Source organism: Monodon monoceros, unplaced genomic scaffold, assembly GCF_005190385.1.
Source record: "Monodon monoceros isolate NGI ecotype Baffin Bay Population unplaced genomic scaffold, NGI_Narwhal_1 Super_Scaffold_12, whole genome shotgun sequence".
NCBI lineage: Eukaryota > Metazoa > Chordata > Mammalia > Artiodactyla > Monodontidae > Monodon > Monodon monoceros.
Window position 1 is genome coordinate 30,917,349 of NW_021703768.1, and position 17,095 is coordinate 30,934,443.

General features: G+C 39.4%; 1 protein-coding gene across 11 annotated transcripts in view; it reads right to left on the reverse strand.

The window, feature by feature from the left end:
• The window catches only part of CPLANE1 (ciliogenesis and planar polarity effector 1), a 127,263-nt gene that overhangs the window by 10,799 nt on the left and 99,369 nt on the right, over positions 1-17,095 (reverse strand). For 5 of the 11 annotated variants that reach the window (XM_029217385.1, XM_029217381.1, XM_029217386.1 and 2 more), the window contains 5 exons: positions 15,891-16,056; positions 13,771-13,829; positions 13,139-13,306; positions 11,751-11,878; positions 8,416-8,505 (listed from right to left, as the gene is read on the reverse strand). In XM_029217385.1, the coding sequence (XP_029073218.1) occupies positions 8,416-8,505; positions 11,751-11,878; positions 13,139-13,306; positions 13,771-13,829; positions 15,891-16,056 (611 nt within the window). Of the gene's footprint in view, positions 1-8,402; positions 8,506-11,750; positions 11,879-13,138; positions 13,307-13,770; positions 13,830-15,890; positions 16,057-17,095 lie in introns of all 11 variants that reach the window. The other 6 variants (XR_003792726.1, XR_003792727.1, XM_029217387.1 and 3 more) reach the window with 4 other exon arrangements.

The window sequence follows — 17,095 nt, forward strand, 5'->3', positions numbered from 1 at the left end:
AGTACATAATGGTCAAGGGATCAATCCAGGAAGAAGATATACAATTATAAATATATGTGCACCCAACACAGGAGCACCTCAATATATAAGGCAAATGCTAACAGCTATAAATGAGGGAATTGACAGTAACAGTAATAGTGGGGCACTTTAACACCTCACTTACACCAATGGACAGATCATCCAGATAGGAAATTAATAAGGAAACACAAGCTTTAAATGCCACAACAGACCAGACAGATTTAATTGATACTTATAGGACATTCCATCCGAAAACAGATTACACTTTCGTCTTTTTATTTTTTATAAATTTATTTATTTATTTATTTTTTATTTTTGGCTGTGTTGGGTCTTCGTTGCTGCACGCAGCCTTTGTCTAGTTTCAGAGAGCGGGGGCTGCTCCTCGTTGAGGTGCACAGACTTCTCACTGCAGTGGCTTCTCTTTGTTGCAGAGCACAGCCTCTAGGCACACGGGCTTCAGTAGGTGTGAAACAAGAGCTTCAGCAGTTGAGGCTCACGGGCTCAGTAGTTGTAGTGCACAAGCTTAGTTGCTGTGCGGCATGTGGGATCTTCCTGGACTAGGGAGAACTGTGTCCCCTGCATTGGCAGGCGGATTCTTAACCACTGTGCCACCAGGGAAGTCCCTACACTTTCTTCTCAAGTGCACATGGAACATTCTACAGGATCAACCACATCTTGGGTCACAAATCAAGCCTTGGTAAATTTAAGAAAACTGAAATCATATCAAGCATCTTTTCCAACCACAACGCTATGAGATTAGAAATAAATTACAGGGGAAAAACATAAAAAAAAACAACACATGGAGGCTAAACAACACATTACTAAATAACCCAGAGATCAGTGAAGAAATCAAAGAGGAAATCAAAAAATACCTAGAGACAAATGACAACGAAAACATGACCATCCAAAACATATGGGATGCAGCAAAAGCAAAGTTCTAAGAAGGAATTTTATAGCGATACAATCCTATCTCAAGAAATAAGAAAAATCTCAAGTAAACAATCTCACCTTACACCTAAAGGAACTAGAAAAAGAAGAACAAACAAAACCCAAAGTTAGTGGAAGGAAAGAAATCATAAAGATCAGGAGCAGAAATAAAAGAAATAGAAACAAAGAAAACAATAGCAAAGATCAATAAAACTAAAAGCTGGTTCTTTAAGAAGATAAACAAAATTGATAAACCTTTAGCCAGACTCACCAAGGAAAAGAGGGAAAGGACTCAAATCAATAAAATTAGAAATGAAAAAGGAGAATTTACAACAGACACTGCAGAAATACAAAGCATTCTAAGAGACTACTACAAGCAACTCTATGCCAATAAAATGGACAACCTGGAAGAAATGGACAAATTCTTATAATGGTATAATCTTACAAGACTGAACAAGGAAGAAATAGAAAATATGAACAGACCAATCACAAGTAATGAAATTGAAACTGTGATTCAAAATCTTCCAACAAAAAAAGTCCAGGACCAGATGGCTTCACAGGTGAATTCTATCAAACATTTAGACAAGAGCTAACACCCATCTTTCTCAAACTCTTCCAAAAAATTGCAGAGGAAGGAACATTCCCAAACTTGTTCTATGGAGCTACCATCACCCTGATACCAAACCAGACAAACATATCACAAAAAAAGAAAATTACTGACCAATATCATTGCAGAATATAGATACACAAATCCTCAACAAAGTACTAGCAAACAGAATTCAACAACACATCAAAAGGATCATACACCATAATCAGGTGGGATTTATCCCAGGGATGCAAGGATTCTTCAAATCAATCAATGTGATACACCATATTAACAAATTAAAGAATAAAAAGCATATGATCATCTCAATAGATGCAGAAAAACTTTTGACAAAATGCAACACCCTTTTATGGTAAAAACTCTCCAGAAAGTGGGCATAGAGGGAACCTACCTCAACATAATAAAGGCCATATGACAAACCCACAGCAAATATCATTCTCAATGGTGAAAAACAAAGCATTTCCTTTAAGATCAGGAAGAAGACAAGGATGTCCACTCTCATCACTCTTATTCAACAGTTTTGGAAGTCCTAGCCATGGCAATCAGAGAAGAAAAAGAAATAAAGGGAATACAAAATTGGAAAAGAAGAAGTAAAACTGTCACTGTTTGCAGATGACATGATACTATACATAGATAATCCTAAAGATGCCACCAGCAAACTACTAGAGCTAATCAATGAATTTGGTAAAGTTGCAGGATACAAAATTAATGCACAGAAATCTCTGGCATTCCTATACACTAACAATGAAAGATCAGAAAGAGAAATCAAGGAAACAACCCCATTCACCACTGCAACAAAAAGAATAAAATACCTAGGAATAAACCTACCTAAGGAGGTCAAAGACCTGTACTCAGAAAACTATAAGACACTGATGAAAGAAATCAAAGATGACACAAACAGGGCTTCCCTGGTGATGCAGTGGTTGAGGGTCTGCCTGCCGATGCAGGGGACACGGGTTCGTGCCCCAGTCCGGGAGGATCCCACGTGTCGCGAAGCGGCTGGGCCTGTGAGCCATGGCCGCTGAGCCTGTGCGTCCGGAGCCTGTGCTCTGCAACGGGAGAGGCCACAACAGTGAGTGGCCCGCGTACCACAAAAAAAAAAAAGATGACACAAACAGATGCAGAGATATACCATGTTCTTGGATTGGAAGAATCGATGTTGTGAAAATGACTATACTACCTAAAGCAATCTACAGATTCAATGCAAATTACCTATCAAATTACCACTGCCATTTTTTACAGAACTAGAACAAAAAAATCTTAAAATTTGTATGGAGACACAAAAGACCCCGAATAGCCAAAGCAATCTTGAGGGAAGAAAATGGAGCTGGAAGAATGAGACTCCTTGACTTCAGACTCTACTACAAAACTACAGTAATCAAGACAGTATGGTACTGGCACAAAAACAGAAATATAGATCAATGGAACAGGATAGAAAGCCCAGAGATAAACCCACGCACCTATGGTCAACTAATCTATGACAAAGGAGGCAAGGGTATATACACAGTGGAGAAAAAACAGTCTCTTCAATAAGTGGTGCTGGGTAAACTGGGCAGCTACATGTAAAAGAATGAAATTAGAACACTCTCTAACACCATACACAAAAATAAACTCAAAATGGATTAAAGACCTAAATATAAGGCCGGACACAATAAAGCTCTCAGAGGAAAACACAGGAAGAACACTCTTTGACATACATCACAGCAAGATCTTTTTTGACCCACATCCTAGAGTAATGGAAATAAAAACAAAAATAAACAAATGGGTCCTAATGAAACTTAAAAGCTTTTGTATAGCAAAGGAAACTACAAACAAGACAAAAAGACAAACCTCAGAATGGGAGAAAACATTTGCAAACAAATCAGCGGACAAAGGATTAATCTCCAAAATATATAAACAGCTCATGCAGCTCAATATTAAAAAAGCAAACAACCCAATCAAAAATGGGCAGAAGACCTAAACAGACATTTCTCCAAAGAAGACATACAGATGGCCAAGAAGCAAACGAAAAGCTGCTCAGCATCACTAATTATTAGAGAAATGCAAATCAAAACTACAGTGAGGTATCACCTCACACCAGTTAGAATGGGCATCATCAGAAAATCTACAAACAACAAATGCTGGAGAGGGTGTGGAGAAAAGGGAACCCTCTTGCACAGTTGGTGGGAATGTAAATTGATACAGCCACTACAGAGAAGAGTATGGAGGTTCCTTAAAAAACTAAATATAGAATTAATATATGACCCAGCAATCCCACTACTGGGCATATACCCAGAGAAAACCATAATTCAAAAAGACACATGCACCCCAATGTTCATTGCCGTGCTATTTACAATAGCCAGGATCATGGAAGCAACCAAAATGCCCATCGTCAGATGAATAGATAAAGAAGATGTGGTACATATATACAATGGAATGTTACTCAGCCATAAAGAGAAACGAAATTTGGTCATCTGTAGAGACGTGGATGGACCAAGAGACTGTCATACAGAGGGAAGTAAGTCAGAAAGAGAAAAACAAATATCGTATATTAACACATATATGTGGAACCTTGAAAAATGGTACAGATGAACTGGTTTGCAAGGCAGAAATAGAGACACAGATGTAGAGAACAAATGTATGGACACCAAGGGGAGAAAGCAGGGGTGGGGTAGTGTGATGAATTGGGAGATTGGGATTGACATATATACACTAATATGTATATAATAGATAACTAATAAAAAAGAAACAAAACAAAACAAACAAAAAAAGCAACAGTAACCTCTAGGACAAGAGAGTCCAGGGAGGAGAGGCCACAGAAAAAAAAAAATGGAACTCTGGAGAAGTTCCAAGTTAAAAGCTGGATGAACTCAGAGAGCTGGGCCTTCCTTGCCTCTCTTATGGAAAGTCTTGTGGAAGCTTCACAGGAGTGATGTTCTCGGCATCGCCACTCACGCTTCACAGCTACAATTCACCTTTGGGCATAGTCATCAAGGTAAGTGCAGTAGCCACACATTATGGCCCCCTTCCTCCTTCCTGAATATCAGTATTTGCTGAAAAGAAACATTCATCCCAGCTCGCGCCCACAGGCAGCTTAGCACATCGGCCCATTGACAGCGCTTCTCTGCACGAGGCCTGGAGGAGCTGGCCCCACCTAACACACTTCATGTTCCAAAGCCAGTATTACAGCACATTCTACCCCTACTGGGTGACCTGAAGAAACACCTGAGATGGGTGTATATGTGGGGTATACGATGGGAAGTAAACTCAGCTCCCAACAAGCATGCCTGTGGCTCCTTGAAGAGGGGAAGAAGAGGTAACAGAGTGCTAAAGTTTGGGCCACCTGGTCTTTCATCTCTCTACCAACCTCATGCTAAGGATACCTCCAAGAAATAAGCACCCCCCCCGCCCCCAAATAACAGCAGTACACATTTTGGCGTTTACTATGGGCTATGCACGCTACCTACATTCAGTCTGCTGAATTACCAGAGAGCCCCAGGACCTGGTCATTGGTCTTCTTACACATCTACATCCTCCCTCGCTGACCTCATCTAGTTCCATGGCTGGAAATACCTACATGCTGACAACTCTCAAACCTGTATCTCTAGCTTCATAGGGCAAACGGCCTTCTTGACACCTTGCCTTGGATGTGCAATGAACATCCCAATATTAACATGTCCAAAGTCAAACTGTTAATTTCTGCCCTATTCCGGGAAATGCTCTATATTCCAAATCGAATGACTTCCCCCCATTTTTATTATTATAACCCTAGTCCAAGGAATATCTCTGTGCTTGTCCGCTGCCTTCTGTTCTTTTTCTCCCACATGTTCTAAAATGTAAATTATATTATCTCCCTGCTTAATTCCCTCCAATGGAGTCCCACTGGATGCAGAGTAAAATCCAATCCAGGAAATCTATCAAGGTTGCCTCTGTAGCAGGGCTTTGAACTTGCTCTTCTCTCCGCCTGGAACTGTTCTTCCTTATTGTTACATGACAACCCCCTTTTCAACATTCAGCATCTTCACTCCAATGACACCTCCTAAAAGAGACCTTCAAGGTCTCCCATATCTTATTTTTGTGCTACCATCTGCATTGTTCCTGACTAACAGTGCCTGGTAAGTAGCAGGAGCTCAACAGACTGCTGCAGAATAAATACTCTTCATGAAAGTCCTGTGGGGAAACAGTTACTATCCCCATTTTGCATTTGAGGAAGGTGAGGCTTAGCGGGTTATGTAATTTGCCCAAGATGAGAGAGATGATCTATGCCCAGAACCTGAGCTAATATGTTAACTTTCTGTTCTTTTGGGAGAGGGAAGAATAGTACTTAGAGGGCTCTTTTGGATAATCTTCACATCTGTAAGTGAGAAACAGGTCTATTTATCTGGATCCCCAAGGCAGCAGCTTTCCAATAGCTTGCTTCTTGGATTACAGGGAGAAGGGTGGCAGTATAGGAGGGCTTAGGGATTCTTCTTTTGATTAGCCCCAAGGGTCTGAAACAGAAGTAAGGTTAACATCATCCTGTAGCACCTGTGGTCACCATTTTAGAATCCAATGTGAGGACTGTGCTCTAGTTGAAAAAGGGCTGACTTTTTTTTCTGCTATTTAAAGACACCACTGAGTATTTTGGGGTGTGACTGAAAGTTTCATATTAAAATAATTATTTCAGTAAATATTACTAAGGAACAATTTTTGAAAAACTGTGAAAGAAAAAATATCTATGAATGCACAATTGGAATGCACATGTGAACACACTGTGTTTAAAAAAAAAAAACAGCTGGTAAAACAGAAAAGGTTGAGACTGAGGATAAAAAGAAGAGAAACCAACAGGTAGTTAAGCAGTATTGTGACTACAAGGGTAAGCTGTCCCTCCAGAGTAGATGGAAACAATGGAGGCGAGGTGCTGAAGTTGTTCCTTCAAGTCTTCCAGGTATGATAAGAGATTAGCAAAGATTGTGACCATTAACTGATCCCACCCCTATCTCCGCTGTAATTAATTTGGTATCTAATCTTTGCTACTCTTGTTTTGTCAAATGAACATAATTACTGCCATCTAGAAAGAATGATAGATCATCACCAAGTCGGCTGATACTAAGGTTAATAAGCCTACATTTCAGGGTAAACTTTTACCTGTGGGGTATCTACAAACCTCGAGAGGCTATCACTGGCTTTCTCTCACCTTGCTTTACACAGGGATGGCTTTGTAAATTCCTTTGCTTCAGATCAAGGTGCATTTCTCTAGACTTATTTGGGATATCCAATTTTGAGATAAAAATACAATATGAAAAAATTCTGTGAAACGGAGCACGTGCAAAGCTTCTCCAGGTGGGGTGTTCCTACCCCAACATGGCCAGGGAAAGCTTTCTAAGGTCAAAGGTAAGTGATATATCAAGAAGAAACCCCAGAGTGGAAACTAGCGGGCAAGTGCACCAGCTTCCCCTAAAGTAGCATCTTTCTCTGTAGGAGAGTGAATGCCACCTCTGTTTCTTTATTGCCAAATAACTCTATAGTCTTGCCTGAGGAGTCTGAAACTGAACAGTAACCCTGAGTCCATTAGCTCCATCTCCCCTAGAAAAAAACCCTGCTCCTCCTCTTGCCCAACCTGGACCAATTATTAGGCCACAGTCTAGACAAATACCCAAGCTAGAAACCTGGAGTCATACTCTCAGGCGCTGGACACTGAACAATGAAGGAAATACTTCTCTTTGCCTTTCTATGGGCAAGGCCTCATGCTAGGTCATAACTCACTTCAAGAACACAAAACCCTGAGTCTCTGGAGGCTTCATAATACAATACAAAGGTACATATAATTTCAGCTATTTTTAGGGGTAACATTGTATTTTGGGGCATTTTATCTGTTAAAATAAACATTGCTCCATATTTGCTTAGAAAAGAATAAAAAGCTATGGGGTATTCTAAATTAGAAAACATCGTAACAAAAGATTAAAATGAGAAACTTTGAAAGAAAAAAACTAGCCTGGGATTATAAAATTAAAAGCACAGGAGATGATGCTTCTAGGACTCAAATTAATCCCAGTAACTGGAGGCTTGGGTTTTAATGCATACAGTGGGGGAAAGTATGGAAAGGACCAAGTAGAATTTCTAGAAGGTATAGCCATCGACATTAAAACTTGATAAATGAGTTAAATAGCAGATTAGACACAGCTGAAGAGAGATGTGATGTACACTGAAAGAATCTGCAAAGAAAGGAGACAGCAGTGGAGAGAGGCATCATAACAGGAACAGATTAATTCACATCTCATCATTTTTATGGTATATATGAATTAGCGTTTTCATCATTATTCCCATTAAATTTAGTTCTTTAATTCCACAGATACCTCACTGGATTAAATGAGATCACGCACATAAGATGTTAATACAATGCTTGGCATCAAGTAAGTTCTCTATAACTGCTAGCTGTTCTTTCTATTGTTCTAAGGGGATTTGAGCAGGCCACTTGGCTTCTCTATACCTCAGCTTCCTCAGCTGTAAGATAGGGATAAGAGTTGCCCTATCTACCAGGGTTGTTACAGACAGCTAATAGGAGGATGAATGTGAAACTGTTTTTTAAATTGTGGAGAGTAACAGCAGTTGAGGGGTGGGCTCGGGGAGATGTTGGGGACTGAGATAATGATGTATAATTTCCCTCTCTCTCCATCAGAGCAGAGCTAATTGGGCCAAACTTATGGGTCTGTGTGCTCCATGGCTATGTGATCACAGCACCTTCCTGAGTACTTGTTTTTATGTTCAGCACTGTGCTTATTAAGCCCATTACCACCACCTAGCCACACTCTTCATACTGAAATCCGTATTTGACATTTCTAAGAGTGATTTATGATTTAAAAATTTTTAGTATTAAGCTCAAGAACTTTCTAACCTTTATCCCATACCTTTTCGGACGGTAACTGGAGACTGCACAGCCTTTCTTACTGCCCCTTTGGCTCCACCAGCTTTCCTCTGTATGGTAAAAGTAGCAGTTCCTATAAAGACAGGCAAACTTCTTTAGCCTTCCATATGCACCTTTCATGTTGTAAGTTCTTTGAGGACAGAAATCTTCTGCTTAGTAGGGGCCCAATAAATGGTGGTTGATTTGAACCAAGAAAGCAAAACAAAAGTGCAGATGAAGGAAGGGAAAGTCTACTTTGAGACTTGGTATCCTTATAGCACAACCACAGACCTTTCTCATATGGCAAATGTGCCCTGGCAACTGGAAAAGCCAGGTGTATAAGCCTATTTCCAGTAAATACCTAGACAAAATGCGAAGAGAATGATCAACTAAGGTTTCTTAAATTCCAGGATTAGTAGCAACTATTTACTGTTTGTTATGCAAAATGTTTTATGTTATGATCCACAACAACTCTATGTGGTAGGATTTAAGAAACATCTGAGAGCACAAAGTGAGTGGCAGAGCTGGGCTATGAACCTAGGCCTGGGTGATTTCAAAGGCTAGACCTATTATTTATGCTTATAATGCCTCTCAGATACTTATCATATAGTCCTTATATATTGTTTTTGACAGAATTAAACACAAAACAAGCAAAAAAAAAAAAAAAAAAAGAAAGAAAGAAAACTCTTAAATTTAACAGTTTGCGCACGGGGCTGAAGAAGTTAGCCAAAAACTGTATACTGCTTTATAGAAGACAGATAGTTGGGACTTCCCTGGTGGCACAGTGGTTAAGAATCCGCCTGCCAATGCAGGGGACATGGGTTCGAGCCCTGGTCCAGGAAGATCCCACATGCCACGGAGCAACTAAGCCCGTGCGCCACAACTACTGAGCCTGTGCTCTAGAGCCCGAGAGCCACAACTACTGAAGTCCGCGCGCCTAGAGCCTGCACTCTGCACCAAGAGAAGCCACCGCAATGAGGAGCCGGCACACCACAACAAAGAGTAGCCCCTGTTCGCTGCAACTAGAGAAAGCCCGTGCACAGCGATGAAGACCCAACCAGCCAAAAATAAATAAATAAATAAATTTAATTTAATAAATAAATAAAAGACAGCAACATATAGTCAAACTCAAAGAATTTTCAGGAAAACTTCTTTTACAGAAGAACTGCAGGGAATTTTTAAATCTTGATGGATCCTCACTTCCCACCTGTGCAACAACTAAACTTGCCCCAGCGGGCTCATGTTGTCTGTGTCACTGACTGGAAGAGCCCGGTTTCTCCCACTGCCACTGAATGTTGTCAGGGGAATGGCTGGGTTCTGGATGTGGCAGAGGCAGTCAGGGAGGTCAGTGTGTTCACAGTCCCTCAAGCTGCCTCTCCTACCTTTGCCTTGGAGGTCCAGGAAGCTGAGTAACAGGTCAGCTCAGGTAATAGTTAGGCATATGGTGTTCTATGACACAGTATAAATACTACAATACCTGCCCATTAATATTCTTGAACAATAATTAGTTTATAAATAGCTATTTTTAAGCAGAAAAGCTAAATAGCCTTTTTTTCCCATTTATCCAGTTATTCAATTATTTCATTTGTTCAATGTGAAGGGGTAACACAGATGTAGAAAGTGTTGCTACCCTCAAATCATTTAGTCTATCCTGGGACATAACCAAGTTTATAAGTAACTACAACATAAGACCTGTTGCAGTAGTGCCTCAAGAAGGGCAGAAACACATGACTGAGGGTTCAGAGGACAAAAAAAATAACTATATTAGTTACCAATGCTACTATTTGTCTCTAATATTCACAACTACCATGCAAGTTAAGTATCAGCCAGTTAAAAAATGAAAATATGGATGTTAAAATTCATTACACTGGGCTGGAAGAGCTAAAGAATTAAAATTAGGGATGTCTTCCAAGACACGGAGGGGAGGCATTTAAGGTATAAGGGAAATTTTCAAGGCAGGAATGGGAGCACACAGCATGTGTCTGGAAAACAAGCCTGCAAGTGCTATGGATCATCCAGATTATATGCGGAAAGGAGGCTAAGGAGGCAGAAGGGGAGGACACCTTAAAGGCCAGGGAGAGGGTTTGGACTTATCTGTGTGGGGTACGGGTCACTGAGGACTTCTGAGTCTCTGGGCAGCAGGAGCATCTCATCAAGCATAGCTCAGCAAGGACAGGTAAGGGGACCAAAGAGGGCCAAGGCCTCAGCCCAGCCAAGTGCAAGGTAACAATACAGGCCTGACATTGGACAGGTCCAAGAAAAAGACATATTTCCACATAATCCAAGACTTTTCCATCTGACATTAAGAAACCGTGATTCAAGTTTAAAATCTTTTCCAATTTTGGATATTTCTTTTATTTAATTTTGGTAAATGTATCAGGTATAAAATAAAACTTAAAAAAAAATTTTAAATGGTTACTATTTTGAAATTCTAGTTTAAAAAAGAACAGTGTTTTCTTATTGTAATTCATCAATCAAAAGCAAGAGTTAACGAAACTATAAAGTTCCATCAAAAAGACTGCAATATATGGATACTTCAATTTTCTCAGTTAACGTGCATACTGAAGCTCAGGTTCTAGGTGTGGAGGCTCTAGACCCAGACTGGGTTTAAATCTAGACTCTACCACTTCCTAGATATCTGATCTTAGGCAGTTATTTCAACTTTCTCTGCCTTGGCTTTCTCTTGTTTAAAATGGGAACATAATAGTACCTTTCTCACAGAGTTGTAATTCAAGTGCTTAAATGGAACCTGGCACATTAGTTATTATTATACATTCTTAGCTGTACATATGTATACTACATGTTAACTATGATTATACATTTTAAAACAAATAAGTATGTTTTACTTTAGTAATCAAAACCCACATATGGCAAAATGAACTAAAGGAAGGCTAGTAATAAATAACAAATACTGTATCTTCAAATGTGGAAAAGAATATTCAAAAAGGGTAAAAACGATACTATTTCAACCTGCTCCTGTTCTATTCCTGCTCTATTATATATCCATCCTGAAATCTATCAGAACTTGATTTGTAAAAATGCCTACATCTTTAGCCACACAAAAGAAATAGATTCCCAAATAAGTCATATCACACAGAACTGACTGTTCAAATTCTATTACAAAAAAGCCATTAGTTTAAAAAGATTCCTAGGGTCTTCTCATTTCAAAGCAATAGAACAAAATCCCAGTACCGCTCTTTATCAATCCCTTGCATTCTGTTGAAATGGGAACTGCTTTTCACTAAGATTTACAACTTTTACTAATGAAAACACAACTCTGGAGACAAGAAAAAATAGGTCCAAATTACGCAAGATAAAAAAAAAAGTTTTCAGTCTTACCACATGGCCAGGGTGAGCCTTGAGTTTGCCCCAAAAGTCTCCCCTTTTGGGTATAACTTGGTTTGATGGACATATATCTGACTTTTCCAGGTCTATGTATTGGAAAATTGTGATCATGTCGATTCTCTCTAAAGTAGAAATTACACAGTTACTATATTCCTAGAATCTTCTATCAGTGATAAACTACAATATTTCAAAAGATGTAAATTCCAGCTCAGATTAATACATTCATTTTGTACCTCAGTGATACATTCAGTGTATAATTCTCCTCATATCTCAAACTTCACTCATTTTTTTCCAAAGAAATTGTTTTTATCTCTCTATCCATTTCAAATGCTCTATACATTTGGCAGTTATTTATATTAAATACCATGCATTATTCTAGGAAATATTCAAGGGGAGTCTCTGCTCTTTTTTTTTTTTTTCTTTTCGGTATGTGGGCCCCTCACTGTTGTGGCCTCTCCCATTGCAGAGCAACAGGCTCCGGACGCGCAGGCTCAGCGGCCATGGCTCACGGGCCCAGCCGCTCCGCGGCACGTGGGATCCTCCCGGACCGGGGCACGAACCCGTGTCCCCTGCATCGGCAGGCAGACTCTCAACCACTGCGCCACCAGGGAAGCCCCTCTGCTCTTTTGATTACACCCCAAATTACACACACACAAGTAATCTGATTATGTCTAGCTTTGTGTCGGGTAGCATTTCCTCTAGGCTCTTAAGTTACGTGATTATGTTTACAATCCTAATCAATTATTTTGCCAAAGGTGGTAATTTTTAACAACACTATACTGTCAATTCATTTCCTCCTTATGGGTCATTAACAAATATAATTTTGTGTTTGTTTGCCATATATAAGAAACTTTACACTTGGGTACTTTTCTTTAGTATCTGTTTAATTAATTCTTGCCTAATGAACTAATATCCAAACCTAATGCAGGTCATTAATTTAAGAAGAAACATATAACAGTATCTACAATTGAATCAGCAATAACTGGGTGGGAAGAAGAGGAAGAAGTGGTAAGCTGGTGATGACTATCTGTTTCTTCAAGAATGGAGCCAAGCAGAGAAACAGGGGAGCAGTTAGGAGGCAAATTACAGAAGGAATTATTAACAAAAACTACAGAAAAGAAGAAAACAGGATTGAATGGATATAAAAATTGTATTAGGCATACAGAAGTGCTTTGTTATGTCTTAATTAGACATTTAATGCCATTTTTGTCTTTTTCCTTGGTGATTAAAACTAATGAAGACCTCATAATTACGGCACCATTTTCCCCTTCACTTTATTATCATAATTCAGAACAAGTCCACTGAACTTGAGTCACAACAGCGCTTCACACTTATCACGCTTGACATTATCTTGCCAAATGACGTGCCAAACCTTGTCTTACCCTCTTGGAGAAAGGGAGCGTTGCCTTCTGGGAATTTGAGCAGGTCTGGGTTTGTTAGGCAATGGTTTCTGTGCAGTTGCTGGAAGCTGTACTGATTCAGATAACAGTTCATTCATCAGACTGTATGCTTGTGAGATTCGACAACTATAGTGGTCAGAGAGCAGCAATCTTTAGAGAAAGAATTAAACAACATTTAGTAAAAGAGTCACTTTCAGTTCATATTTCTAGAGGGAACATAGTGTTCAAAGACCACCTAGCATTTATTTTCTTCCATGCATTTCAATACAAATTCAAATTTCAGATTTCTGAAAACCATTAGGAGGTATTATTAAAGGCACCTGTAGTTATGGCCTTTGGGGTATTTTCAAAATGCACATACGTATCTGGATTGGGAGAGGGAGGGGAATAGCAGAAATAAGGTATAAAAACTGAATGGAATAAATAATATTTGAAAGCAAATTCCAAAAAAGGCTATTGGAGTCTAATTATTTTCCTTGCAGTTAGCTCCCATAATTTTCTGTTTATCAACAAAAATGGGACTACTATGCAAACCAGAATCCCTAAGGCAGTATCTACGGCCTTGAGTGAGCAAGCAAGAGAGAGAATGATCAGGGTGCAACCACCAAAATCACCTGTCTTTTTCGTGCTTCATCTTTTGTCTCAGCCTGATTTCCCTTGAAGTCATGTAAAACTGCACAAGAAATAACTAGTTAGTTCATTACGGTTCAGTTCAAATAATTAAACCATTATGACCCTTGGAAAACATGAAAATTCCACTAATATATTTTAACAGGAAGTTAAAACATAATTTTGTTATTTAGTAAACAGTACAAAACACTGTCATATTTGATGAAGCTTCCTACCCCAGCACAAAATATGAAAATGTTAAATGAAAGCATCATGTAATTAAAATAAAATCCAATTTAATAAATGGAATGCAAAGTCTGTTTTAGTAGTTAAACTAATGTATTTTCTCAAAAGGAGAGATCCTTATCAGCTGCATTTAAAATGGAAAATAGGAACATTTTAAGGATGGAGACACCCACACTTTGTACTCTGTCTTATGATTAATCTCACCAAGAGCTTGGTTGATAAAAGCAGAAATGAGTCAGACATTTAAAACCACCACTTTAATGTTTTAAAATGTTTACCAGCAACCTACTATAGTGGGTTCATTGTGACTTGTAAACTCTTCAAAACGTATGCACCATGGGGTAAACTGGCCAACATCAGCTATATATGTCTTATTCCAGAACATTAAGAGTTACTGTTGAATTACTAATGAGGGTAAGTCCTTTCACATACAATTGTGTATATAAAAATGTACGCGCAGAAGTGGATTCACTTTCTCAAGGTCCTATACAGTAGTCAACAATAAATTTAAGGTCTTATTGATTTCTGATAAAAATGAAAACGAAAATTTTAATTACATTAACCCCTCACTAGTTCCATACCTTTACCCAAACAGAAGCTAAAAATAAACAATTATCTGTGATACTGAAGGAGATGTCACAAAGTCTATGAACAGAACAGTCCCAATGCCCTCAGAGTTCATTTATTCTAAATTTGGATACAATTCTAACCATCTGGGGAATCTGCTTGGCTGACAGGAAGGGTGATATGCAAACTCATCCTCCGTGGGGTAGAAGAGCACATATATACACACACACTGTAAGATTCTGGTCTTCGAGTAGCCCTGCAGGTCATTACCATGTCCCCAGAGCTATCAACAAAATGTCATCTAGCATCAGCATGCTCTCTCCAGACACAGGTAAGTAAATTACACTCTTTAAATAATAGTTCACCTACTTTTGCACCATTTGGTGCTGAAATGTGACAACCTGGAAAATTCACTTACAGAATATGTTCCCTCATGATGCTGAAAAAAGATGAAGTGCTATTATATTTTATTTCAGTTGACAAAGTAAAAGATCAACTGTAATCCAAGTGTAATCTAAATGTGAGTTTCACAGTTATGTAATCATAAAAGGAACACTGCTTTGTTTCACCTTCTGAAGAAAAACACTTCTGACCTGGCCATGGTGATGTCCATAGTTAGGGCTCAGGAAACAAATGTTGACAGTTTAAAGGACAGTTGAAACACACACACAGAAGTGCCACTGCTCTGTTGGTTCATAACTGGACCACACTTTAATAGATTTTTTTGTAGATAACTTATGGAGAGAAAATTGATTTTTAAAACAGCTTTACTACACACACAGTTGTTCAACTGCCACTGACTTTCATTGAAAATTAAGGGAGTGACTCCAACTGGTCACCCAACCCCTCGACCTCTTCATTTGGTTAAAATGCTAGAGCCACGGGACTTCCCTGGCTGTCCAGTGGTTAAGACTCTGTGCTCCCAACGCAGGGAGCCTGGGTTCAATCCCTGCTCAGAGAACACTATCCCACACGCAGCAACTAAGTGCCCGCACGCCACAACTAAGACCTGGCGCAGCCAAATTAATTAATTAATTAATTAATAAAAAATAAAATAAAATGCTAGAGCCATAATTAGCCTCAGGGAGAAAAAATAATCTAAGATAGTTCAATAGAACATGGTTTGTAGAATTCCCTGCTACATTTTGTTAAGGTAATTTCTTAACTTTTCCAGACTTAAGTAAAATGCTGACTTTTCTATCAAACAAAAAAATGCATCCAAATTATGTTAATCCTTTTCTTGAATACTTGCCAGGAAAACAATTACACATATTCTGTGGTAATTCCATTACCCTTGATACTGCAGACTTACTGGGTTGCTCCTGGGGCAGAAAGGATGATATTCTTGCCCTCTCTTTTCTGCTAGCTGATTTAAGTACTCTGCCATTCTTTCTTTTCGTTTTCTTTTCATCCAGACTTGAATCTCTTTTCTCTCCTTCTCAGTTCTTTGTGGACGTCTACCAGAGGAATGCTGAATCCTAAGAAATTTAACAAGCAGGGCATCACCTGATGTTAAATTTGTTATGGAGATAAAAAGTATCACAACTAAATACTGTTTCTTTGGACAGATTCTGCCCCATCTTGAAGAGTCATACACTCATGATGTCTAATCAATTTGCTACAACCTGTCCCATGAAATCCACTGACAATGATCTCAGGTCACTGACAGCCTCTTCAGTCTTCATCTTACTGCACTTCTCTATAAATTTGGTACAACTGGCTTCTCCTTCCTGCTTTAAACTCTCTCTTACCTGGGTCTTTCTCTAACTCTCAAAACACGATGCAGCCTCTTAAACTGGTGCCTTTCTTCTCTGCTCACCATGAGATATTAATGTCTTTAAAGGTTCTGGTTTGGATTTCTTCACTTATAACCTATTTCTGGACTATCTCAATCACTTCCAAAACTTATACTACAGAGATGACTTCTAAACTGATGCTTCTCTGGATCTGGCCTCACGTTTGTGTCCAGGCCGCACCTCCCAAGGGCCAACCCGAGCTAACAACCGAGTGTGGCAGGGATGTTGTGGCTGGCCCCGATCTAGAGACTGGACTCCTCTGATGGGCGATTTTGGCATGCTGTCTCACCACTGACCCAGCTGAAACACACTTAGAGCTACACTATACTCTGGGATTGCTTACCCAACCCTCTCTCCTTCACTGGCAGGGGTCAGAACTGCATTGGGATCTGATGCCTCGCCACACTTCTGATTATTCCCTTCACAGGCATTTCTCTCAGTAAATCTTTTGTACATCTAATTCCATCTTGGCTTCTACACAAAGAGTATTAAGAGTGGCCCAAAAAAACAGGTGTTGTAGACGGAGATTTGGGGCAGACTCATCACCAAGTATGCGAAGAAGACACCATCCTAACTGGAAGATGGGTCATGCATACAGACGATGTGGCTGATACTGAACACCTGCTTTCCTTCTGAGAGACTGGACTCTTCGTACATGCCAGGCAGAGGGTACCCTACCCAACCAGCCCCCAATGAATCAATAAGCGAAAAGGCATATGTA